Source organism: Heloderma suspectum, chromosome 5 (genome assembly GCF_057233095.1).
Source record: "Heloderma suspectum isolate Gila_16-S chromosome 5, 16-S_ref, whole genome shotgun sequence".
Classification (NCBI taxonomy): domain Eukaryota; kingdom Metazoa; phylum Chordata; class Lepidosauria; order Squamata; family Helodermatidae; genus Heloderma; species Heloderma suspectum.
The window spans coordinates 188,300,084-188,325,087 of NC_139462.1; the positions used below are offsets into that span (position 1 = coordinate 188,300,084).

Genomic DNA, 25,004 nt, shown 5'->3' on the forward strand with positions numbered 1-25,004 from the left:
TATCCTGCACACACCCAGCACACGCTGCAATTAAATAAGCCATGGTGGCTTATTTTGATTATGTGAACCAGGTCATTTTATGAATGGGGAATGTATGGATGTATGAGTAAGAGCGCGTGTGAATAAGTGTTAATATGAGAGAGACACATACATACATATATAATATGAGTTTCTGTGCCTGTGTGTTTGAGTGTGCTAATATAGGCGTCACACACCGCTGGCTCTGAACATGCCCACTGGCATTTATTTATAATTATTCTTCTATTTTAAAAAATTATAAACTACAGTAGGTTCCAGAGCAGTCTACAAAGATAAAACAGCACATCAACAATACAATAAAACCTCAGTCCATAAACCAGAGGGAAAAAGCAACTTATCATCCTCTAACTGCCCACATACTACATATGGCCCTTAAGGGCAAAATGTTGTCTGATCATGGACTAAACCATGCCCAACTTAGTCTGAATCTGACCCAGAATAATGAAAGGGGGTGGGGGGTGGGGAGGAAGGAACAGTAAAACAAAATCAAGCAAAGATATAGTAGAAATTTATTCAATGTAATTTGTGTAATGAATTGCAGTATAATTGAATAAATGGAACAAAAATGTAACGTTAGTCACAGTTAGGTCCCACTGAAGTCAATGTGGAAAGTTAGTCATCGTGACTAACTTAAGTTCCGCTGATTTCAACAGGAAACTTTGGGTGCAGCCCTCTGCATGTTTAGACAGAGAAAAGTCCCCAGCATGGCTGGCTGGGGAATGCTGGGAGTTCTAGGACTTTTTGTGTCTAAACATGAATAGGATTGTGCCCTTTGTCTGGATCCACCTCAGTGTAATTCCATTCCAGTGGATTGCCAAACCTCGGGGATTTACGTTAAATAAACCATGCAAATAGCCTACTAACCAGGAACAGATTGCAGTCTCCCTAGGTAAACTGCAGTCTAGCCACACACCTATGCCAGAGATGGGGAAAATGTGGCCCTCCAGATGCTGCAGGACTGCCACTCTCAACATCCCTCACCATTGTCTATGCTGGCTAAGCCTGATGGGAGTTCATTTCATTTATTACATTTTTATACTGTACAATAGCCAGAGCTCTCTGGGTGGTTGGCAAAGATTAAAACCATAAAAGTACAACGTAGTAACAAAATATAAAACCATTCACATACAAACATATAAAACTATTTTACACAGTTGCAGTCCAACAACATCTGGAGGCCTCATGGTCCTCATCCCTGACCTATGCAGTCACAGGGTGACTGCGGCACTTTTTTTTTTTTTTAACTTTTAAAGAATAGAAAATGGAGAAAGTGCCACAAATGTAGCTGGTCATATAGTGTTGTGTTGTGATTCCCTGCTTGGGAGAACCCAGCGGTCCTATAGTTTCTATTTGTACCTCTTTACTGGTAGTAAGGGCAGTACATAGACAGGTCAGGGGAGGCTGGTAGTTGCCCTATCATGTAAGCTGAGAAGCCACATATTGCACTGAAAACACTTTTAGCAAATATGTTTTGGACTTCAGTGAAGTTTGTTCATCCTCAAATATCCATATTCCATTTGGGGGCTGATCCCTGCAACTTAAATTCATTTAATTTCTCATCTGGATAGGGCAAGAACAAAAAGTAACTGGATTGTAACATGGTAGATTTTTTTGGATTTGTGAAAATTCATATTATGTTATTGTTATAGCTTGACAAAATTTACTCCTTAATCATAGGATATCTGCTTGTTTATTTTAAAGAGGCAAACAAAACAGAACACACATTGCTTTTTTCTAGCAGAGCATTACCTCCTACTTTTTAAACTGTAACACAGAATGCTGTCATGCATTAATAACGGCATTATAAGACAGTACTACATGGAGAACATTTTCTATAAAACAGCACTTAATCACCCACAGCAGGCCACAGTCTACACAGAGAAGGTTAATCTTGTCAAGGCAGCAAACCACACAAGCATCCCTGAACGAAGGATTTAAGTGACTCAAGTTTACTGTCTAACTTTGACAAGCAACTACGGCAAGACCTTATTAAAAATAGATTAGTTAGAGCATAATAACATGTTGCCACAAGACAAAATTAATGGATAAATATAAAAATTATCTCACACACCTTGCTTCTGAGAACCAGAATGAAGTTTAGAAGTGTCAAATAATTTAGTTTCACCTTTAGCATTGCCGTTATAGAGAGAGGCAAATATTTGCTCTCAAAATTCTATGGTTCAAGCAAAATGTGTCAGCAGTGAGGGAGAGGGCGGAAAGAACAGCCTCCTAAATCCATTCCTAAGAAAATGTTTCCATTCCTTACTCTGAAATAATTTGCTCTTCAGAGAAGAAGCATAGCCACAAAGGACTCAGCTAAGTGAACTTAAAGCACAAAAATATTTTGTCAGCAAAATAGGTTCTTGAAAGCCTTGCACATTAATTGGAGCACCAAACTGAGTTTCAGCACATATATTTGTATGTGCAGATTTTCACATGGAATAAATCTGCAATGCAACCATCTTAGAATGCAAAGTGGGCATCCATGTTTGAAAGCACTCTCATGTCAAAATGTATCTTCACATGGAGAGTGAAAGCCTAGACATGCAAATGGAAAACAATGTCATTTATTCCTTAGTGTTAGGAATTCATTGGGAGCAATTTTGTAAGTTGTAATACTTTCCATTCTGGTACATTTATTTGCACAAAAAGAAAATAGACTATAGAATACTCAAGGATATGTGAAATAAAAAAACTGAAGGGTATTTTATTTTTCATAGTAAATCTCTGGTATCTAATATGTTTTGCATTTCTTTACAAAAGCTGTATGATATTAAATTATATTCATGCCTATACAATTATAAATCTTTCACATTAAGGTTCCAGCCACTTTTAAAATGTTGGATTTAAAGCAAGAGACTGTGAGATGTGTAGTTCTGACTGAGCTGTCATTTACCGTGTTTCTGAGAGGAATCTTCTTTGGTTCTGGGGGTACATCCTGTGGAACAAATTTCACTGGCTCCTTAATCTGTCTTCTTGATCGCTTAGTTCCATCTGGTAAAGTTTCCATGGCAATGTCGGTTTCCATGTCACTGCTACCTGCTTGGTCACACTCTGAACACTGCCTGGGAGGACAAAAAAATTCCAAACTGAAGACAGCAACTTCCAATGCAAAAAAAAAGAATATGCAGGGTGAAAAACAAAGCCAAAGACTGAGAAAGGAAATTGTTACAATGTAAGAGAGACCCAAATATAGAGAGGAAGACCTGCATAGGCAAAAAGGCTTTCCTCCTTTCTTTCCTGAGCAGTACATCCCATGACACCACAAGCTGTTGCTTAAATTTTTGAGTTTAAAAACAGCTTGCACTGTGGTAGGGGGAGGGGGGGAGTCTTTGGAAAAATAGTGCTGTGTGGGTGCAGGCCCCTGTACATGTGGTAAGGAGACTGGGCAAAACTTTGTAGCTCAACAACATTTTTGTCCACCTCACACCATTCAGAACCAAACATTAATTGAAAGCACTGTTCTGTCTATAAAATATATGCTCTCCCTTTGCATTAGCTGAGGCTTCTTTCTAATCCTTGCCAATGACACCCCATGCTGAATTTGCTCTCTGAGAGAAAGACTTTAATTGACAAGGAAAGAATCACCTGGGGCAGGGTAGGGTGGGGGGAAGAGGAATCAATCATTCCAAAGAAGGTAGGTGGCCAAATTCAAACAGATTTTACAAAAATCAACAACCATGAGAGGCCATTTAACATAAATCCAGAAGCTGGTGAAAGAAAGTTGGGAGACAGTGGTTATCAGAAACACTTTTATCATGCATAAAAACCTCCTAGTATATTTAAGAAAAATTAACCATTTATGCTGGGATGCTTTCGGAAGGTACTTTCTGTAAGGATTTCAACATTAGCTTATGAAGACTAATCAATTTAAGTTTCTGAATAAGGACATCTACAGAAAGCATTTAGACTACTGCCTGTATGAAACATCTTGTATAGATAGAGTCAGCAGCTAAGCACAATACGTTCTATCAGTCAAATAAAGCAGAAATTTTGCAATATCTTAATGAGACATTGCTACAGCTCACGGAGTATGAATCTGCAAATAGATTTTCTAAAAGGAAGTGTTTCCTTTAAAAGCCAGAATGGAAACACTATGCAGCAGCACATATACAACCAAAATTAACTTTTCTTGACAAAAGATTACCTTTTTCATAAACCAGATCTAAACGGGTTGCAAGCACTACAAATACATGAGAACTATCTGGTGAAGTGTACTTTAATTACTGCACACTGCAATGCTAAAAACAAATTTAAAATTGCCAAAGCATAGTTTAATAAATCCCAGCATATTGATAAAATGCTTGGATTTAACCCAAAGCTCATCTCAGACACAAAGGTAATTAAAGTCTATGTTATACATTAACTTGTGGCACCAAGGACCTGTTTCCCAATACTAACTACAGTATTGAAATGGCGTCCTAAAAATGGCAAGACAGAATCCAGTGAAAATGGCCAAATGTGGTGGTATCTGTACTCCAAAATATCCTTGTCATATTCTGTACTAATATAGTTCCTGTTGCTTAGAGAGCATTTGCCTTGTATTGCTTATACCTTCCCATGCACACTTATCTAACATACAACTTCTTTTCCCTCATGTTTTCTTTCACTGGGCTGGGAAAGTATACAGTCTGTAATCTTTCTACATGGATATTTTTAAAATAACAACAACAACAACAACAGAATGAAAAAAAACCCGCATACATTTTCAGGGGAAGTGTTAACTGACTACTAGTACAATACTTACGAAACACAACCATGAGATGAATAAATAAAATAGAAAGCTGTGAATGAGGAAAAACACAAATGAACTATTGATTCCTTTCACATGCGATGTCAAAGACAGAATCCTATAGTTAATACAAGCTTTCTTCCTGCACGTATTTTGTTCAGTTGTAAATTTAAGTATTTTCATTCTTCTTCAATACAAGGCAGTTATAATGATAGGTGTACCATGCTGGGGCAATTACACAGCATTTTACTGGCCTTCCACCCCAGAAATCAAATTAAGAAATGGACTCCAGAGGCTCAATTTGTGAACTACCGCCACCTACCACTATTGTCAATTTCAAACCAAATTCTATCAATATATATATATATCTCACACACTATATATATACACACACACACACACACACACACACACACACACATATATATATCAGAATGTGGTATTACATGCATAATAGTTATAGCCAACAGAGCTGATGCTCCAAGGGTTAACAGGAGAAACTTCTGAAACGGCAAGTGTACTACAAACAGCAGGGACACTGTTCTGCTGAACTTCACATTTATAATAAGGTTCTTATTCTATAGCCTTCTTCTTGATCTTGAAAAGAATTTACAAAGACACATCTAAAGATGAAAAGAATGCAATCAATAAGGCCCGATTTCTGTTATAATCCTATCCCACTGAATACCTCTAGCTAAATTAAAAGTGAAAGCCAAGTTTGTGATCAGAAGTGTAGCTGAAGCACGAAATTCATAGTGATGATGTGGCAGCTTTTTGAAAGAAAAGCCTCGCTACCTCCCTGGTCTACTACCACTGAGATGTTCAGTTTATGTCCTCTTGATCTGATGGCTTTAAATGAGCCCTTTCAAAATAATTAAAAAGCAAAATAAAACCAGTGAATTACTACACAGTTTAATCTGATAATTGAAAACCAGGCTTACTTCCTTGTAATGGAAGGGTTTAAATCATGATTTAATGCTCATTTCAGACCCTGGTTAAACAGGAACCTTGGTTAACATTAACCATGACTATGGTCACTGACATTTCCTTTAACTGGGGTGAAAGCAAGAGTGTAGAATTCACTTTCAAGAACAGAAACCAGATAAATTTCCACTATTTCACAGTAAGCTTAGGAAGTTTTTTTAAAAAATCCTACACCACAAAGAAGTGACTAAAAGAGGAACTTCTGTTTTGCAGGTTTTCAGAAGTCAGCATTGATATGGAACTTAAAGTCACATTAAAAAAATCCTTGAAGGACCCAGAATGATATAAGATACAGAACAAAAACCTTGAGAAGGAAAAAAAAACCCTGATAGATTCAGGTCCTCGTATTTGTGGACTTAGGCTTAATTTTTTTAATGCCCTAGTAAGTGGTACAATGCATTTACAATATTCTTACCAGTAACTGTTTTTAGTCTTCCTTGGCATCCTTGAAAGTGGAGGGTCCAGACATCCAAGATGATAATGGAGTTTACAAGTATCACACAGCAAAAGGAGGTGTTGATCATGGTTCTTCTTGCAAATCCCACAACTTGGAAATGCAGGAAAAAAGTTTCATTTGAGATAATGCATATACTTTACTGAATCATCTCAATGTTTACATGGGGTGGGATTGAGAGTACCCCTTGCGCGAGCAGAAGGCACTTCTGCTTGTGCAAAGAGCGATCCCAGTTTTTACGGTTTACCCCCTTCAGTGACAGCCCTCTGCACCACATCCCACAATGTTCTGGAGGGTCTCCCGACCCTCAGGAGCAGCCTTTGAAGGGACACACGGTGCTGCAGCAGGAAGGAGGAGGCAGGAAAGCCCCATTGTGTAAGTGTACCTCTATGCTTCTCTAGATTCAAACCATTGCTAAAATCTCCCTAATGGCAGTTGGGTATTTATAACTTCCGATACATTGCTTTGTATCCAACTTTAAATTCCCATTGAGGCCAGTTTGGTCTTGCAGGCAGAGTGCTGGCTCGAGATATGGAAGACCTGATTTTAAATCCCTCATCAGCTAATAAGAACTTACAGGGATCTGTGGATAAAAACTTTCAAACTCAGGTCTTTGTCTATAATATAAGTCTTCACTTTGAAAAGCTGCTGTAAGGATGAGGCAATTTACTTGAGAAGATCTTTGCATATTACAAGAGATATTAAATTGTGAATCCTATTATTTTAAATTAGTGAAGAACTGCACATGACAATTAGATGTCAGAATCTAAATTTCTGAGTTGGATTCAGACTTAGTCAGGCTTTGAGTAGACCAACTGAAATCAATGAGACTTATTAGCTATGATTTACTTGTCTCATTGATTTCAAATGGATCTATTCAATTCATAATTAAGTTTGAGCCCAATCATCTGTAACCAAGGAAAAATGCAAATAAAACAGTTCTGATGGAAAACATCCTAATTCTTGGACAAGGCAGCCACATAAGAAGTTCAGCAGCAACATTTCAGGTTATTTATACAGCAAAAACAGTCAAAAGATCATCAAATGATGGTACCCGTTTTGCAGACACCACTATACCCGATCAAATTAACATTCAACAAAGCTAATTCATAATTTATAAAATTATGAACAGTACAGTGAGAGTGGATAAAACTTGGGTCATACACTGAAATGAACTAACAAAAGTTTCAGGATAAACCAAAAGTAAGTATTCCTTCACACCATGCATAATTAACATGTGGAATTCATTACCACAAGCCATAATGGCCCCTAGCTTAGATGGCTTTTTAAAAGCCCATTCCAGATTCTAGAGATCACCTTTAAAGCCCTGAACAACTTGAGACCCAAATATCTGAAGGAATGCCTCCTCACATACCATCTTGCACATGCATTAAATCTTCCAAAGAGTCCCTTTCTCCATATACCATCTTGGGAGAGATGCATTATGCATCAGTAAAAGAGAGGGCCTTCTTGGTGGTGGCACCCAGAATTTGGAATGCCTTCCTGAGGGAGACTGGAACATTGGTCACTTACTGTGACGTTTCCTTCCAGTTTGGTGTGATGGAGGCATAAAATGATGGGTTAAATCTCCACACCACTCAGGAAAGACAGGGATTATGTTACTATGATATTTGTCTTAGTATGTGTGATCATGAGCTTCTCCCCCAGTTTCATCCTGTTGCTCAACTTGAGACAGAATCAGCATTGAGGAGCCCAGCTCTAGGAATATGACAGATTAAGATGGAGACAGTACCCTTGACCCCCACAAGTCATGGCAAACCAGGTACTATATAGACAGTGAGCCTATACAGGTAATATATTAACAATTCTGTGAGGATTGATCCTCCTGTAATTAGGGTATGGTTGGGATGCCTCTATCACACCAACTGGAAGAAACCTTCGCAGTAAGTGACCAATGTTCCATTCCCAGTATGGTGTGAGGACGCATTCAACAATGGGATGTGCACAGCTAATCTGATCAGCAGAATGGGAAGTATTTTGGCTGAGTTTTAGAAAGAAGGACGCACCTGTTGCAGCATTCTTCAACTAAGCTCTGCCTTTGTGGACGCAAATGAGTCTCTTCTATAGCGTCTGGTAAACATGTTTGGGCAGAACCATGAGGCCAAGGCAGATCTCTGACAGAGGAGCGCTGGTGGAGAATGTTGCCGAGGTGATTGCAGTTCAAGTAGAATGTGCAGGGATGTGTGATGGCTTAGGAATGTGTTGGACCTTGTAGGCCTTGGAGATGTATGTCTTAAACCACCGGGCAAATGTGGAACGGGATATTTTTTTCGAAAGGCAACACAGTTAAAATGTCTTAAGACCTGCTGTGTTTGATGGAGATTTGAGGGCTCTATGTACATCTGGCTTGTGCCATGCCCTCAGAGAGGTTAAAGGGTCTGGGGCAGAAAGTGGGTAGGATGAGCTCCTGTACTCTACGGAAAAGGGCATTCACCTCTGGGATAAAGAAGGGGTCTGGGTGGAGGAGTCCCCTTTGGAAAATGCATATGTGGTCCCTGACCAAGAGATTCAATAGCTCTGAGATCCTCCTGACTGATGTGACTGCCACCAGAAAAAGTGCCTTTTGGGAGAGTAGCCAAGAGGTATTGATTTTAGGGGCTCAAAAGGCCAGGGCTTTGAGGACCATGTGAAGTTTCCATGTGGGAAAGAGATGGATTACTGATGGGCTGAGAAGCAATGCCCCTTGGAGGAAATGCTTGAGGTGTGGGTGTGGCCCGGCTTGGAGAGAACTGCATGGAGGCTTGTGTGCAGAGCATGTTTGGCTTCAGGCCCATATCTTATTGTAGAAGGAGTAGATCTTTGATGCCTTCTTGTTTGTAGTTGTGGGTCTTGTGTCTGCATGTGGGTGGAAGCCCTTGGGGTTGTCTCATAAATACAGATAGGAGAGAGTACTACTTCAGGGCACTCCACAGGCTAGGTTGGTGTCCCTTTCAGAAGTGAAGCAGCTAGGCGAAACCATCCCAGGTGTGGATGCAGACCTAGCCCTTGAGACAGAAGAGATGGCAGGCTGGCAGGGTCCAAGGCTTTTCTTGTGCCAGGTACAGGATTTCACCAACCCCCCGCAAAGGGAGCTATGAGGACTACAAAGGTTTGCTTTGCTTTCATGTTCCTCAGGACCCTGGAGATCAGGGGAACTGGTGGGAAGGCATAAAAACGCTCCTAGGCCCATGGTGCATTGAGAGAATCTATGGCTTCTGTCCCTTGGGCTTGGAAGTGGGAGAAGTAGTAAGACAGCTTGTGGTTCTTTGGGGATACAAACAGGACAAGGGCTAGGGAACTGAACCACTGCTGACAGGCCTTGAAATGGTCAGGTAGAGGCTCCATTCCCCTGGGTCCAGCTATCAGTGACTAAACAACTGCTCTTTAAAAATTGTAGTTATCACCCTTTTGTCCAAGTCAGAGGGATAATGCCAGGAGGTGTGGCACTTGGTTAGAGGAGCTACAGGCTGCTCTATCAAGTCAGAGGGCCTCTGTAGTTAAGTGGTGGACACTGTGAAGACTATGCTGTGTAGAAAATGACATCTGGTTTTGGCATGAAAATGCAAAGGGATAAGCATTATGCCCCCCCCACACACACACTTGCAGCACTCTGTTTTCCTACTCTCTGGCTGTCCCCCTCAAACTTCACAGGACCTGGAGTGAAGACAGTCATCCAGCCACACCATGTGGTGACTAGGGCCGGCACTGATTGGACACTGAGGCGGAGCTGGAGCAGCTACTGGGATGATGCTTGGCTATAGGCTATGAAGAGTACAGAGCATTCTCTCTGTCTTCTACTTCCGAATGGCCATCAGGGTAGCATCTACAGTCATGGCAGAGCTCCAATGGAGGCTAGGGTCAGCATAAGTGGGCTTGCCGGAGGAATCCTCACTGACTAGGCAACAGTCATGGTGATGCTAAAGGACCTCTAGATTTCACAGACCATTTAGAGGTTTTTGTTACTCAGATGTGCTGGATCACCTTTGTCTTCCACTTTGCTTGCTTGGAGGTGATATTTTTCCCTGTTGGTGCCACAGAGAGGGCAGGCCCAGACAAGAAGGAGAGAAGACCGGAGAAACTCAGGACGATGAAGCAGACGATCCAAAGATGGTGGTGGTGATGGTGGTGGGTTTAGTAGAAACACAAAGAGAATTAAGTGAATGAAGGAATTAAAGAATGAAAATAAATTATAAGAATCAGGAGATTTGCATAGAAGAGTGATAAATGAACTAGCTCTGTCCTGGAAGAACCGTGGGCGGGGAGAAGCTGAGGTCAGTAGTAGTAAGGAAAAGATCCTGGTCACAGGATTCCTGGCTTTCCTGGGTGGGGAAACTTAACCCATTGTTGGATGCCTCCTCAGACCAAACTGGGAAACAGATGGTGCCAATTCTATTCTCTTTTCAGACCCAAATTAAAACACTCCTATTTGCCCAGGCATTTTAATGGATGTTTCCTTTGTTCTCGTGATTTTAACAATATAAGTTCAATTTCAATTTAAATTGATTTTGGGTTGTTTGTTGGTTGCTGCTGGCTTACGATTTTTCTATCTCCTATTATTTAAATTGTAATTGTTTTATTATTTTGTTTTTATAACTTTATATACACCAACCTGGGATCCTTGGTGATGAAGGTGCAATATTGAAATGTGTAAAACAAATGTACATAAATAAAAGGATAAGGAATATATTAGGCTGATCCATGGAGGATAAATTTAGCAACAGCTATTAGTCATGATAGCTAAATAGGTACCTCCATGTTTAAGATGCTGATTACCAGATGCTGGGAACAGCCACCAGGAGGAGATGGCTATCACTGTCATACCCTTTGAGAGCTTTTCAAAAGTACTTGGCAAGCTACTGATGGAGAAAGTTTGCTGGAATAGAATGACCTTTGGTCTGATCAAGCAAGAAATGTTTTATGATCTTAAAAATAGTTTGTGGTTGTTAGGAACATAAAGGCAAATTGTAAAAAGAACCATGAATGCATAATAATAAATATATCTAATAATAACCTCAAATATATTAACTTGAGCTATGAAAAGGAAGATTAGGATTGTTTCGCCTTTTCTGAACAATCTACAATGCAAAGAATCTCAACAATTTATCACAAAATAAATTCTAAGATTGTAGGTGTAAAATGAATTTCCTTTTGAAGTGCTGCCAATGGATGGAGAAAACCTGAGTATTGATGTCCTTACTCTGGAGATAGTTATAACATTTTTTAAAAAGTTGAAAACTAATCAAACTAGATAGCACACTACAGTGGTATCTAGGAATGAAAAGGAATGGATGAACAAATTTTATTCAGTTGTTTGAAATAAAAACTTCAGTTATATAGGCATCTCATTCTATTTATCATTGATGTCTACTGCACTGTGTTTCTACTACTTGCCTATAAAGTACTGCTGGAAGGGTTGTAGTCTTCTGGGTTCCACCTTCTTTTTTACTTGGCTTTCTCTCCTTGGGTGCTCGCAACATTGCTGGGATATTCAATTTCTATTGGGTTTGAAGAAATATAGGAATACTGGTGAGAGACGTAAGTAATGTAACATTCCCCTTCATTTACCACTCAACAGTCATAAAATTTGGCTGCGTGCAATATGCTAAAAATTATGTGAGAAAACTGCTTAGTCAGGTCGCAAAAATGACTACACCATATATTCTGTCCCCAGGTGAGTCTTATTGAGAAATGAAATTGCATTCACATATTTTTCAATGCAAAAAGAAAACCCATAGACATTAAAGCCCTGGCTTTTTAACTTTCCCCTCTTTAACAGAGGAAGGTTTAACAGAGACAGACAAGGACAAGCTGGTTTAGAAGGTTAAAAGGAAAAAGAAAAAAGAAAAATCCACTACACTTCACAAAAGAATATTGAGGCAGTTTATTTTCCTCAGCATCCCTGCTACAGTGGTGCTCTATAGGTTAATTAGAAAAATTATCTTATTGGACCAAACTCTCCACAAAGCAGGAGAGATTCTCTTCGGGTTTCTACTAATCTGCAGTATGCTAGCTTCACAGACAGCAACCATCTATCAAAGTCATTTCTCAGTGGCCCTGTGGGCCTGCATCTGTTCAACCAACTGGAAAAACGTGTCATGCAAGCTGTGCAAATGAAACTACTACTTTTTATTATTATTAAATGATTGCACCAGGAAATGTATTTGTGAATATTCAAATCTCTCTTCCTTTTTAAAAGGGAGAAACACAGTATTATCACACTTCTATACATGAAGGAAGATTCTCATATGTATGAAAGGCCCATATAAACCAGGTTAGATTAAAACACCTCAGCCAGTTTAGCAGAACCCATCAAGATGTTCTGCAGAACAGTTAACATAAACCAAAGGATATTTACAAGACCATTGCTGGCCTGTGGTCGAATTTCTTAAGAGATCATTTCATTTTTATAGTCTTAAAAGGTTAACTATGAATTGTACAAAAATGGTAAGAGCTCTTTTATATCTGGAATGACATGAATGCATCCATATTCTTGAGAAACCCGCCAGCCTCACTGAATATCAGATATAAGTACTGAAAGAAAAAGCCAGTGAAATTCATCAATGTTTCAGACACAGCCAGCTACATAGTAGCATACATAATAACAACCACAGTTTGAGGGGAGGGGAAAGAACAGGCACCAAATTGAGGAAATTGTTCCTTACCCTCTTTAAAAATAGCAGAAAATATAATCAGACAAAAATACAGAAGTCTGCTGATATACAAATGATATGCTCTGTTTATAACTCAAAGAATTTAGTAATTGGGAGGCTGCAGCATTCACCTATCACAACTGACAAAATGACCATTACTGCTACCAAGAAATAACCAGTTATACCCTAGAATTCTTTGTTTCTTGAAAAGGGAAGACTTTCTCATAGGTATAATTAATTTAAAACCACAACAAATTTTATATACTTTCAGCCACAAGCATATTCAGGAAAGGAGGCCCAAGAAAACAATATGTCCAAATAAAACCTGCTGTTTGAAAGCTACAGTTGCTAGAAAGAAAGAAAAATAGTGAGGAATGTGGTTAGATTAACTCATGCTTCAGGTTTAGCTTCATCACAAATGACAGGTCAATCAGCTACAGCAAATGAAAGAATTTTGCAAACAAGATAGCTAATACAAAAACAAAATTAAGCCATGGATTCCCTGTGGGTAAGTTGCAGAGCCCTAGATATATTTCAATCAGAAATCATTATCCCCAGAGAAAGGCCAGGTCTTTATCAAATATATCTTTTCAGCCATAAAAAGTGACAGTAACAAACAGAAAAGCCTATTCCATGACCTGGAAGACATAGAAAAGGGGGAGGAGAAAAATAATGGGAAAAACCAACCTGCCCAATTATTCTGCCTAGCACAGCCCATATTCCTTGCCCTTCATTTCGTAGTTTTGCATTCATATTCTGAACTTCTTCTAAAGATTCACATAACTGAAAAAGAAAACAGTGAAAAACATTGTGAAAGTTATTTAACACCTCTTATCCAGGAGGAGGCATTCTTTACTTACGATACTTTTTCTAAGAGAGGTAATTAAATAATGAAATTGTTCACCCATGTCAATGCAATTGAAATCAGTAAAGCTAATCAGCCATTCAGTAACACCAAAAAACATGGGCATCCATCTGGTTAGTAAGAGGGAACCTAAAGCAATTTTCTCTGACAATAAGGCTATAATGGTAGTCAAGAAACATCACAACAGTTCTACTCTGTTATTTCCATCTGCAAAGGTGTACCATGTATTTCTATACAGGGAATCAAGATTTCAGTGCTACATACCTGCACACTTGAAATAAGAGAAGAAAATATCAAACCATGCTACTTTTGTAAGTTTAACTGGGAATGACATTCTACCCTCCTGACTATGCCTTATTCTTTGACAACTGCAACAACTAGGGTCACCTTCATGGTGTGTGTGTGTGTGTGCGTGTGCATGTCTTTTTGAAAGCAAGTGAAAATGGCAATATAATCTGCAGAGTTCAACTTTTCACAGTACTGTACTCTATTCATCTTGAACAGTTACACATATACTTGTGTGTTACCCACAACAGTTATTATTTATTATTATTTATTAATCAGATTTATATACCACTTTCCACAGAGTTTCAATATTGGACCATCAAATTACAATATTTGGACCAAAATACAATATTGGACCATCAAAACCAAACCAAAATATAACAGTAAAATTACACAGTAACACAAATATTAATAGACAATAAAACCGTACACCCTGTTGTGCACTACAGACCATGGCTGGTTGGGTCACACTTCAGGGAAGGCCTGTGTGAAGAGATGGGTCTTGAGGAGACATCTGAACATCAGAACTGTGGGGGCCTATCTAATAACAGTTGGCAACGCGTACCAGATGGTCGGTGCTGTGACATTAAACACTGTAGTGCAAGTGTTCTTGAGACGAACCTCAGGAGTATGTGGCACCCTCAGGAGTGCTTCCTCTGATGATCACAAGGATGCGGCAGGGACATAAGGGGTGAGGCAATCTCTAAGGTAACCTGGTCCCAAATTGCTTAGGGCTTTATATGTCAACAACAACACCTTAAATCTGTCTCAGTAGCTTATTGGCAGTGGGTGCAGTTCTTTTAGCAAAGGTGTGACTTGTCATAAAGAGGCCCCAGTTAGCAGCCTCGCTGCTGCATTCTGCACCAGCTGCAGCTTCTGGACCAAGCCCAAAGGAAGCCCCACAATAATGCAGTCTTGAAGTTACCAGTGCCTGAAGCACCATGGCTAAGCTATCATGAGCCAGGAACAGACATTCCTGGCATACCAGTCGAAGCTGGTAAAAGGCACTCCTAGCCACTGAAGCCACTTGAGTCTCCAGTGACAAAGATTTATCTAGAAGTACGTCCCAAACTATGCACCTGTTCCATAAAGGGGAGTGCAACCTCATCCTGAACAGGCAACTGACCTATTTCCTGGACCTGCGACCAACCTATCCACAGTACTTCCATCTTGCCAGGATTCAAACTCAATTTATTAACCCTCATCCAGCCCACAACTCCATCCAAGAGCCTGAATGCCACACCTGATTCAGGTAATCAACAACTTTCTCCAAATACCCCTACAGTATGGAAGGAAGCCCCTTCATGGATCACTGCCTTGTTGTGGCAAAGGGGCTTGCGTAACTCAGTGAAGCCATAAGCTATGCCGTGCAGGGCCACCCAAGACGGACAGGTCATGGCAGAGAGTTCTGACAAAATGTGGTCCACTGGAGAAGGAAATGGCAACCCACTCCAGTATTCTTGCCAAGAAAACCCCATGGAACGTATCACAAGGCTAAAAGAGATGACGCCGGAAGATGAGCCCCTCAGGTCGGAAGGTGTCCAATATGCTACTGGGGAAGAGCAGAGGGTATTTCCAAGTAGCGCCAGAAAGAGTGAAGCGGCTGGGCCAAACCCGAAAGGACACTCAGCTGTGGATGTGTCTGGCGGTGAAAAGAAAATCCGATGCTGTAAAGAACAATATTGTTTAGGAACCTGGAATGTCAGATCAAGGTAAGCTGGAGGTGGTCAAACATGAGATGGCAAGATTGAACATCGACATCTTGGGAATCAGCGAACTAAAATGGACAGGCATGGGCGAATTTAATTCAGGTGACCATCATATCTACTATTGTGGGCAAGAATCCCTTAGAAGAAATGGAGTAGCACTCATAGTCAACAAAAGGGTGGGAAAAGCAGTACTGGGGTACAATCTTAAAAATGATAGAATGATCTCAGTACGAATCCAAGGCAAACCATTCAACATCACAGTAATTCAAGTCTATGCCCCAACCACTGAGGCCGAAGAAGCTGAGGTTGATCGGTTCTATGAAGACCTACAACACCTTCTAGAACTAACACCAAAAAAAGATGTCCTCTTTATCATAGGGGATTGGAATGCTAAAGTAGGAAGTCGAGAAATCACCGGGATAACAGGCAGGCATGGCCTTGGTGTACAAAATGAAGCAGGACAAAAGCTAATAGAGTTTTGCCAAGAGAACATGCTGATCATAGCAAACACTCTTTTCCAACAGCACAAGAGGCGACTCTACACATGGACATCACCAGATGGTCAATATCGAAATCAGATTGATTATGTCCTTTGCAGCCAAAGATGGAGAAGCTCCATACAGTCAGTAAAAACAAGACCTGGAGCTGACTGTGGCTCAGATCATGAGCTGCTTCTTGCAAAATTTCGGCTTAAATTGAAGAACGTCGGGAAAACCACTAAACCGTTCAGGTATGACCTAAATCATATCCCTGATGAATATACAGTGGAGGTGAGGAATAGATTTCAGGGATTAGACCTGATAGACAGAGTGCCTGAGGAACTATGGACGGAGGTCCGTAACATTGTTCAGGAGGCAGCAACGAAATCCGTCCCAAAGAAAAAGAAATGCAAGAAAGCCAAGTGGCTGTCTGATGAGGCTTTACAAGTAGCTCAGGAAAGAAGGGAAGCGAAAAGCAAGGGAGAAAGGGGAAGATATACCCAACTGAATGCAGAGTTCCAGAGAATAGCAAGGAGAGACAAGAAGGCCTTCTTAAATGAACAATGCAAAGAAATTGAGGAAAACAATAGAATGGGAAAGACTAGAGATCTCTTCAAGAAAATTGGAGATCTCAAGGGAACGTTTTATGCAAAGACGGGCATGATAAAGGACAAAGAAGGCAGGGACCTAACAGAAGCAGATGAGATTAAGAAGAGGTGGCAAGAATACACAGAAGAACTATACAGGAAAGATCTGAATGTCCCTGATAGCCATGATAGTGCGGTCACTGAACTTGAGCCGGACATCCTAGAGAGTGAAGTCAAGTGGGCCTTAGGAAGCATTAGTAACAACAAAGCTAGCAGAGATGACAGTATTCCAGCCGAGCTATTTAAAATCCTAAAAGATGATGCTGTTAAAGTGCTGCTTTCAATATGCCAACAAATCTGGAACACTCAACAGTGGCCACAAGACTGGAAAAGGTCAGTTTACATTCCAATTCCAAAGAAGGGCAACGCCAAAGAGTGTTCAAACTACCGCACAATTGCGCTCATTTCACATGCCAGCAAGGTGATGCTCAAAATCCTACAAGCTAGGCTTCAGCAGTATGCGAACCAAGAACTCCCGGAAGTACAAGCTGGGTTTAGAAGAGGCAGAGGAACTAGAGATCAAATCGCCAACATTCGCTGCATCATGGAGAAAGCAAGAGAATTCCAGAAAAACGTCTATTTCTGCTTCATTGACTACGCTAAAGCCTTTGATTGTGTGGATCACAACAAACTGTGGCAAATTCTTAAAGTGATGGGAGTACAGACCACCTTACCTGTCTCCTGAGAAACCTGTACGAGGGTCAAGAAGCAACAGTAAGAACCAGAGATGGAACAACCGATTGGTTCAAAATTGGGAAAGGAGTACGACAAGGCTGCATATTGTCACCCTGCTTATTTAACTTATATGCAGAGTACATCATGAGAAATGCCGGGTTGGATGAATCACAGGTCGGAATTAAGATTGCCGGGAGAATTATCAACAACCTCCGATATGCAGACGATACCACCCTAATGGCAGAAAGCGAAGAGGATCTCAAGAGCCTCTTGTTGAGGGTGAAAGAGGAGAGTGCAAAAGCTGGTTTGAAACTCAACATTAAAAAAACTAAGATCATGTCATCTGGCCCTATCACTTCCTGGCATATAGAAGGGGAAGAAATGGAAGCAGTGACAGATTTTACTTTCTTGGGCTCCAAGATCACCGCAGACGGTGACTGTAGCCATGAAATTAAAAGACGCTTGCTCCTTGGGAGGAAAGCTATGGCCAACCTAGACAGCATAGTAAGAAGCAGAGACATCACCTTGCCGACAAAGGTCCGTCTAATCAAAGCTATGGTTTTCCCAGTAGTAATGTATGGCTGTGAGACCTGGACTATAAGGAAGACTGAGCGCCGAAGAATTGATGCTTTCGAACTGTGGTGCTGGAGAAGACTCTTACGAGTCCCCTGGACTGCAAGGAGGTCATATCAGTCCATCCTAAAGGAAATCAACCCTGACTGCTCATTGGAAGGACAGATAATGAAGCTGAAGCTGCAATATTTTGGCCACCTAATGCGAAGAGAAAACTCCCTGGAAAAGACCCTGATGCTGGGAAAGACTGAAGGCAAAAGGAGAAGGGGACGGCAGAGGATGAGATGGCTAGATAGCATCACGGATGCAATGAATATGAACTTGAGCACGCTCCGGGAGAGAGCGCAGGACAGGAAGGCCTGGCGTGCTATGGTCCATGGGGTCATGAAGAGTCGGACACGACTGAATGACTGAACAACAATGGAAGGAAGGCATTTCAACCCAAGAATTCTACTTCACAGCAAGCTAACAGGAAAAACAGTTTGTCAGTTTCCCAGTTAACTAAACTTGTGCACAGTGGTGGCCAATGAACTGGTATGCTAAATGAAACTGCTGGCAGCTGCTGCGTGGCAACTGAGTGGGAGGGAATATAGTTCAGTGATGCTTGGCATTCCAAAAAAATGAGGTAGCTAGTGATGTGAAAGACCATGGAGAGCCACTGTAAGTCAGAATAGACAATACTGGGCTAGGTAGACAAATAGTCTGACCTGATATAAGATATATTGTTCAAAACTTGGGGATCCAAAGAGGGCTTCTTTAAGAGTTGTCTTATCACTGCCTCCTTGAGGGCTGATGGCATTACTCCCTCCTCAAGGGAGGCGTTCACCGCCACCCTGATCCCCTCAACCAATCTCTCACTGCAGCTCATAATGAGCCAAGATGGGGAAGGATCAAGTAAGCAGGTGGTCAGCTTTACAGATGAAAGCACCTTGTCCACTTCATCAGAAGGAAGAAGCTGGAACCAATCCCACAAAACTGGTTTGCCACAGGCTGCCTCTCACTCGCTAACTGTATCCACAGCGCGCGGAATAACACTCCTGATCCAGTCAATTTTATCCACAAAGTGCCTTGCCAAGGCCTCACAGGAGGCCTTAGAATGCTCCAGTGGTTCCGGAGCAAATGGACTGATCAAGCTCCAGACCACTTGGAACAGCCTCCTGGGACAGCACTCTGCAGACACGATAGAGGCAGCATAGTATTCCTTTTTTGCTGCCTTCATCACCACGTGATAGGCTGAAGATACAGCTCTAGCCTGTGTCCTATCGTCTTCAGAGCGAGACTTCCGCCACCGGTGCTCTAGCCGTCTCACCTCCTGTTTCAGGGCTCATAACCGTGGATTGAACCATGGTGCAGTTCGAACCCTGTTCAGGGGGAGAGGGCGTTTCAGAGCCACCCGATCTAATGCCCCAGTGATTGCAGCATTCCACCCACCCACCAGGGTCTCGACCGAGTGGCTGTTTGCGTGCTCCAGAGAATCCCAAGCACGTTCAGGAATCCACTTGGATCCATAAGGCGCCTGGGGCGGACCATTTTAATAGGTCCTCCATCCCTGCGGAGGGGTTGTGGAACTGAGAAGTCCAACGTCACCAGATAGTGATCTGTTCATGACAAGGGGGTGGTGGATATACCCCCGACTTCCAGATCATTCCCCGCTTCTCCAGAAACAAACACAAGGTCTAGTGCATGACCAGCTACATGGGTGGGCCCAGTTAGAATAGAGTACAGCTCCCAGAAGCCATGATCTCCATGAAGTCCCGAGGTGCACCCGTGGGGACAGCCTCTGAATGTACACTGAAGTCCCACAACACCAATAAAGCCACCAATGTGGCTTTATCCTCCTCAATAAGTTAGGGGACTGCACACGCACATCAGAGACCACCTCAAGCACCTCGGCCAGGGAGTCAGTCGTGCAGCGGGGTGGATGGTACATGAGCAGAATCCCCAGACTGCCCTTCGGGCCCAACCTCCAGTACATGCACTCAGCAACCTTGGTCTCCCGGAGAGGAGGTCTGGTGAAGACCAAGGACTCCCGGTAGATACAGCCACTCCCACTCCCCGATCCGCAGCCCTCGGCTGCTGTGCATACGAAAATCCAGCCAGGCACATGGCCGCCAAAGTTGGAGCAGCGGCCTCAGCCAGCCAGGTCTCTGTGATGAGGAGGGCCAACGATTTTGTATCTAATTATACTATGGTTCTATTTTTTAAAACTTATTAAATACAGCATACGGTTTGCACATTCTTGGAAGAACTTCCTTTACCTTGTTATATTCCACATGAAGTTTTTCCTGTTCATTCTCCAGCTTATCCTTAATTTTCTTCTGTTCAGCCATATTCTCCTGGATCTGGATCATGCGCATATTTCTCTCTAAAAAAAAGCCAATACTGTCTATATTTGCTTCTCTGAGTGTGTGAAACAACAAGCTGGTCAGTTTGTATAACAACATACATACAACATTTTTGTGTATTTAGTTGTACATACAGACAACCCTCAGACTGCTTTAGCCACCTGTGAGCTGAAGAACAGATACAGTGTTCTGTACACCCAAGCCATGAAGATTAAGGTCAAAGACACACATGCAAACATATACAAGTGACAATGGCAAACAAAATCTAATTACATTGCTAGAGTTTTATGGTGCAACTCTGTCCTCAAAAGCAAGGATTGAGGGGGAAAGTAGCAGCAGTAGGAACAATTAACATTTAGTTAGTTAGTTAGTTAGTTAATTAATTAAATTTCTGTACTGCCAAATAGCCAAAGCTCTCTGGGAGGTTCACAACAGTTAAAAAGAACACACTACAAACTTTAAATAGGAACGTTTTCAACAGAAATAGTTGTAAAAGTCTCACTAACTTCTTAAATGGGGATTTTTATTTGGTTGATCAGTATCAGCCTTATTTAATTTAAAATGAAAACTAGGGAATTATATTGCTCATTTATAGAAGTACATGGATGTTATGAAGGTTTGAGGCCTACAGAGTCAAGGAAAAAGGTCAGCCCTAGAGGCCTGGGGTTTTTTTTGTTGGGAGGTGGCAACCCTGAGAAGAGTAGTTTCATTTCCTCAGTTAAGTTTCAGTTTCATTTCTCCAGTTAAGTTTCATTTCTTCTGGTCTGAAGCAGTACTTTCAGTTTTGGAGGAGGAGGGTATAAAAAGAGAGAGACCGAAAGACCAGAGGAGTAAGAGCAGAGTTGGGGAGACCAGAGCCTGAAGAGGGAACAGGAAGAAGCAGCTTAGAGAAGTCTAAGTACAGCTAGGGTAAAGGAACTTGCGCTTTGCAATTTTTATTTTCTCTTCAATGCCTTTTGTATCACTCCGCTATACTGCGTAAATACCTTTAGTTGTGATTTACTTACTTTAATTTACCAGTAAACTGTTGTGGTTAACACCCAAGTGTCTGAAGTGCCAATCACAACACACCTACAGCCTAAACCCCACATTACTGGGAAGGGGAAGTTTAAAACAAGGACAGTGGGACTCTTAAGGAGGCAAGAGATCCTTATGGAGTTGCTCAGGGGTCCAGGCCCTTAAGGGGAACCCTGACAGATGGCATTAAAGCAACCTCACTCTTTTATCAAGAGATAATCAAACAGTGCTTCAAAGTTTAGAGGGAGATCCATTAGGTGATTGCTGAAAGCAGTTTTTAAAAAGATGTGTATTTTCACCCTTACCAAGATAATAATTCACAAAATCAGCAGTCAAGGCTGGCTGTTTGTGTTTTCGTCGTCCATCCACGCTGGAACTGGTATCTGAAGTATCCACTGGAAAGATGTCTGTACTAATTCCCATTAATTCTGCTTTGCGCATCAGCTTACGTATTGCTGAAGCACTGCTAGTGAGAGGCCGTGGCAGTTTCTCTCTTGGTACCCATGCCTGTGGCCTTGTGGTACGTGCTAGTTCTGCTTTAGCACGATATTGCTGTAGTCTGGCATTAATTCGAGCCTACAATTTAAAAAAAACATACACATAAAAATCAAACTAAGTGGTGTATAAATACTTTTGCCAATAAACCTAATCTCCATTTCTAACACTATGCATAAATATTTTAGTGGGGAGAAATGGCTTTTAATACTCCAAAGTAATTGATCCTAAAAATACTCTTTTACAATGACCAAGAGATTCTGTGACTAGAAATGTACAGTTTGAAAGAGACTTTAGACATGTTAAAAGTATTTAAGCATTCCAACATTCAAGAAAAATCTGGCAAAGGCACCTGTTCTCTCATCATTCTGGATTTCCACAATGGCAATTCAGAATCCACATAAACCCATAAGAACATAAAGAGATCCCTGCTGGATAAGACTAAAGAACTATCTAGTCCAGCATTCTGCTCCAAATTAGATGCCTTGGGAAGCCCACAAGCAGGGCATGAGCACATCAGCACTCTCCCAGTTGTGTTTCCTAGGAACTGGTACTGAGAGGCATACTACTTCTGATAATGGAGGTAATATATAGCCATCTTGACTAGTAGCCTTATCTTCCATAGAACTGCCTAATCCTCTTAAAATCTTCCAGGTTGGCAGCCATCATTACATCTGGTAGTAGCAAGTTTCACAGGTTAACCTTGCACCATGTGAAGTACTTCTTTTTGTCTGTCCTGAATCTTCCACTATTCAGCTTCACTGAATGACCCCAAGTTCTAGTATCATGAGAGAGGGAGATTTTTTTTAGCTTAGAAAAAGAGCAAGTAAGAAGTTTTTCTCCCTATTCACTTTCTTCACACGATGTGTAATTTTGTACACCTCTATCATACCTCCTCTTACTTGCCTTTTTTCTAAGCTAAAACCTCCCAAATGTTGTAACCTTTCCTCATAGGACAGTTGTTCCAGCCCCTTTGGTTACCCTTATCTGCATTTTTTCCAGCTCTGTGACATCTTTTTTGAGGTGTGGTGACCAGAACTGATTACAGTATTCCAAGTGTGGAATACTCAGATTTGTATAAAGGCATTATAATATTGACAGTTTTATTGTTTATCCCCAACACAGAATTTGCCTTTTCACAGCAGCCACACACTAGGGTAATGTTTTCATCAAGCTATCCACCACAACCTCAAGATCTATTTCTTGGTCAGTCAATGCAAGCCCAGACCCTAATGGCTTACTTTCAACTGCATGTACCGTTTTAATGCCCATTTCCCCAGTTTGGAGAGATCGTTTTGGAAGTTTTTGCTAATCACCCTAAATAATTTGGTGCCACCAGCAAACTTGGCTACCTCACTGCTCACCCTTAATTCCAAATCATTTATGAACAAGTTAAAAAACACTGGTCCCAATAGGGATTATTGGGGCAACCCACCGTTTACATCCCTCTATTGCAAGAACGGTCAGTTTATTCCTACTCTCTGCTTCCTGTTCTTAACCAGTTAACAATCCATAAGAAGACTTCTCCTCTTATCCCATGACTCCTAAGACTGCTCAGTAATCTTGGATGAGTAATTTTGTCAAAAGCTTTTTGAAGTCCAAGTAAAACAGTATTCCCCAAGTATTCCATGGGAAATAAAGAAATCATCACCTGTTCCCCAAGCAGGCAGCCTTTGCCAACTGCTTGGCTAAGTCTAGCTAGAAGAGAAAGAGGTCGGTGTACATGCTAATATGGGTTGAGGATACTTAATAGATTGTTTGCAACCAGGTAAACAGCATATGTTGTTTGAGAATCACTGATTTCAGTGATTCACTTGCAGCCAAAGCAATGCCAGCCTCTGCCTTCCCCAACACTCACCATTCTCATTTAGTATGCTATAGTGACCACAAATGTAAACTTGGTGTTGGTATACTACCTGAGCTTCTGGTGAGAGTTGTTTCTCTCTCTCCTGCAAAGACATTTTGCAATAAGACTGTAAAGCCAAATAGTTCTTCCGCTTCCATTTTCTATCCATTCTGTCTGCATGCTGCTTACAGTAAGCAAAAAAAGGATCTGCAATATCCTGTACCAATTAAAAGAAGAATACAAGCATTTATAAAAGAAAACAGTTCCAGACAGTCAGAAAAAGCAAACAGTTCATGTTTTGAAATATATCCCACAAATTCATATAGTTTGAAAAAAATGATAATTCTGAAGACTTTATTTTAACTAACCAGAGGCATGTAATTATAAAACCAACAATGACAGACATGAAATCTTTTTTGTTTTGATTTAGTTTTTCTAACTCACCCAAGTCTCCTGAGCAGAGTAATTCAGTAAGGAATTGACGAATGAAATTGTTCTATCTTTAGTGGCATGAAACATATATATGGAGTTGGATCCAGGCTTAGTCATACTGAAATCCATGGGACGTAAGAAAGTCCTGGCTAAGTCCAATTAATTTCAGTGGGTCTGCTCTAAGTATGACTAAGTTTAGGTCCAATGCATTTGTTTGAATTGAGCTTCTCAAAAAGCTAGTTTTTGCTACCATCTATGTAAATGCTAGTATTAAAGTTTAATCTCATAACCAAAATGGCTGAAAAACTCAATATCAAGCAATTATTTCTGTGCGCCATTCCCCAAGTACACAAATGTAGAAAGCAATACAACATCATAAATAATAGAGATGAAAAATATTGACTTAGGACGCAATCCTATGGGGTATAGTTGGCCACCTCCGAACTCGGAGGTGACCAACTATCCAATGCAGTGTGGAAGGAGGGGATCCTCTCCTCCGTGCTCCAGATGCCCTAAATTTGTGGCTTGATGGCCAATTTCGGCTGTCTATCCGGGGCGCCTCAGAGTGGGGGGCGGGGAGGCTGGATGGCGCATAGGAAGCATTGTAATGGCGCTTCTGCCGTCCCCTCCCCTCTGAGCCCCCAGAAACGCCCCCTTTTCATCTGCTCCACACTGCTCTTCTGAGAGCGGAGCAGGGGATGAATTGCGCTGCCTATGAGGTGGCGGAGGAGGGGAGGCGGTTTTCTGGGAACTGAGATCAGAGTGCTGGCTCTGAAC

General features: G+C 41.3%; 1 protein-coding gene across 39 annotated transcripts in view; it reads right to left on the bottom strand.

Moving 5' to 3' along the window:
- The window catches only part of PHF14 (PHD finger protein 14), a 185,388-nt gene that overhangs the window by 118,479 nt on the left and 41,905 nt on the right, over positions 1–25,004 (bottom strand). For 14 of the 39 annotated variants that reach the window (XR_014792370.1, XR_014792369.1, XR_014792371.1 and 11 more), the window contains exons 8-16: positions 23,866–24,012; positions 21,760–22,030; positions 20,351–20,457; positions 13,547–13,642; positions 11,601–11,704; positions 10,191–10,231; positions 6,171–6,302; positions 4,787–4,823; positions 2,936–3,104 (exon numbers count right to left, since the gene is read on the bottom strand). Coding sequence is in view for 24 of the 39 variants with exons in the window: in XM_084858689.1 (XP_084714815.1) it covers positions 2,936–3,104; positions 4,787–4,823; positions 6,171–6,302; positions 10,191–10,231; positions 11,601–11,704; positions 13,547–13,642; positions 20,351–20,457; positions 21,760–22,030; positions 23,866–24,012 (1,104 nt within the window). In the remaining 15 variants the exon portion in view is untranslated. Of the gene's footprint in view, positions 1–2,935; positions 3,105–3,627; positions 3,750–4,786; positions 4,824–6,170; positions 6,303–10,190; positions 10,232–11,596; positions 11,705–13,546; positions 13,643–20,350; positions 20,458–21,759; positions 22,031–23,865; positions 24,013–25,004 lie in introns of those variants that run through there. The other 25 variants (XR_014792374.1, XR_014792373.1, XR_014792372.1 and 22 more) reach the window with 8 other exon arrangements.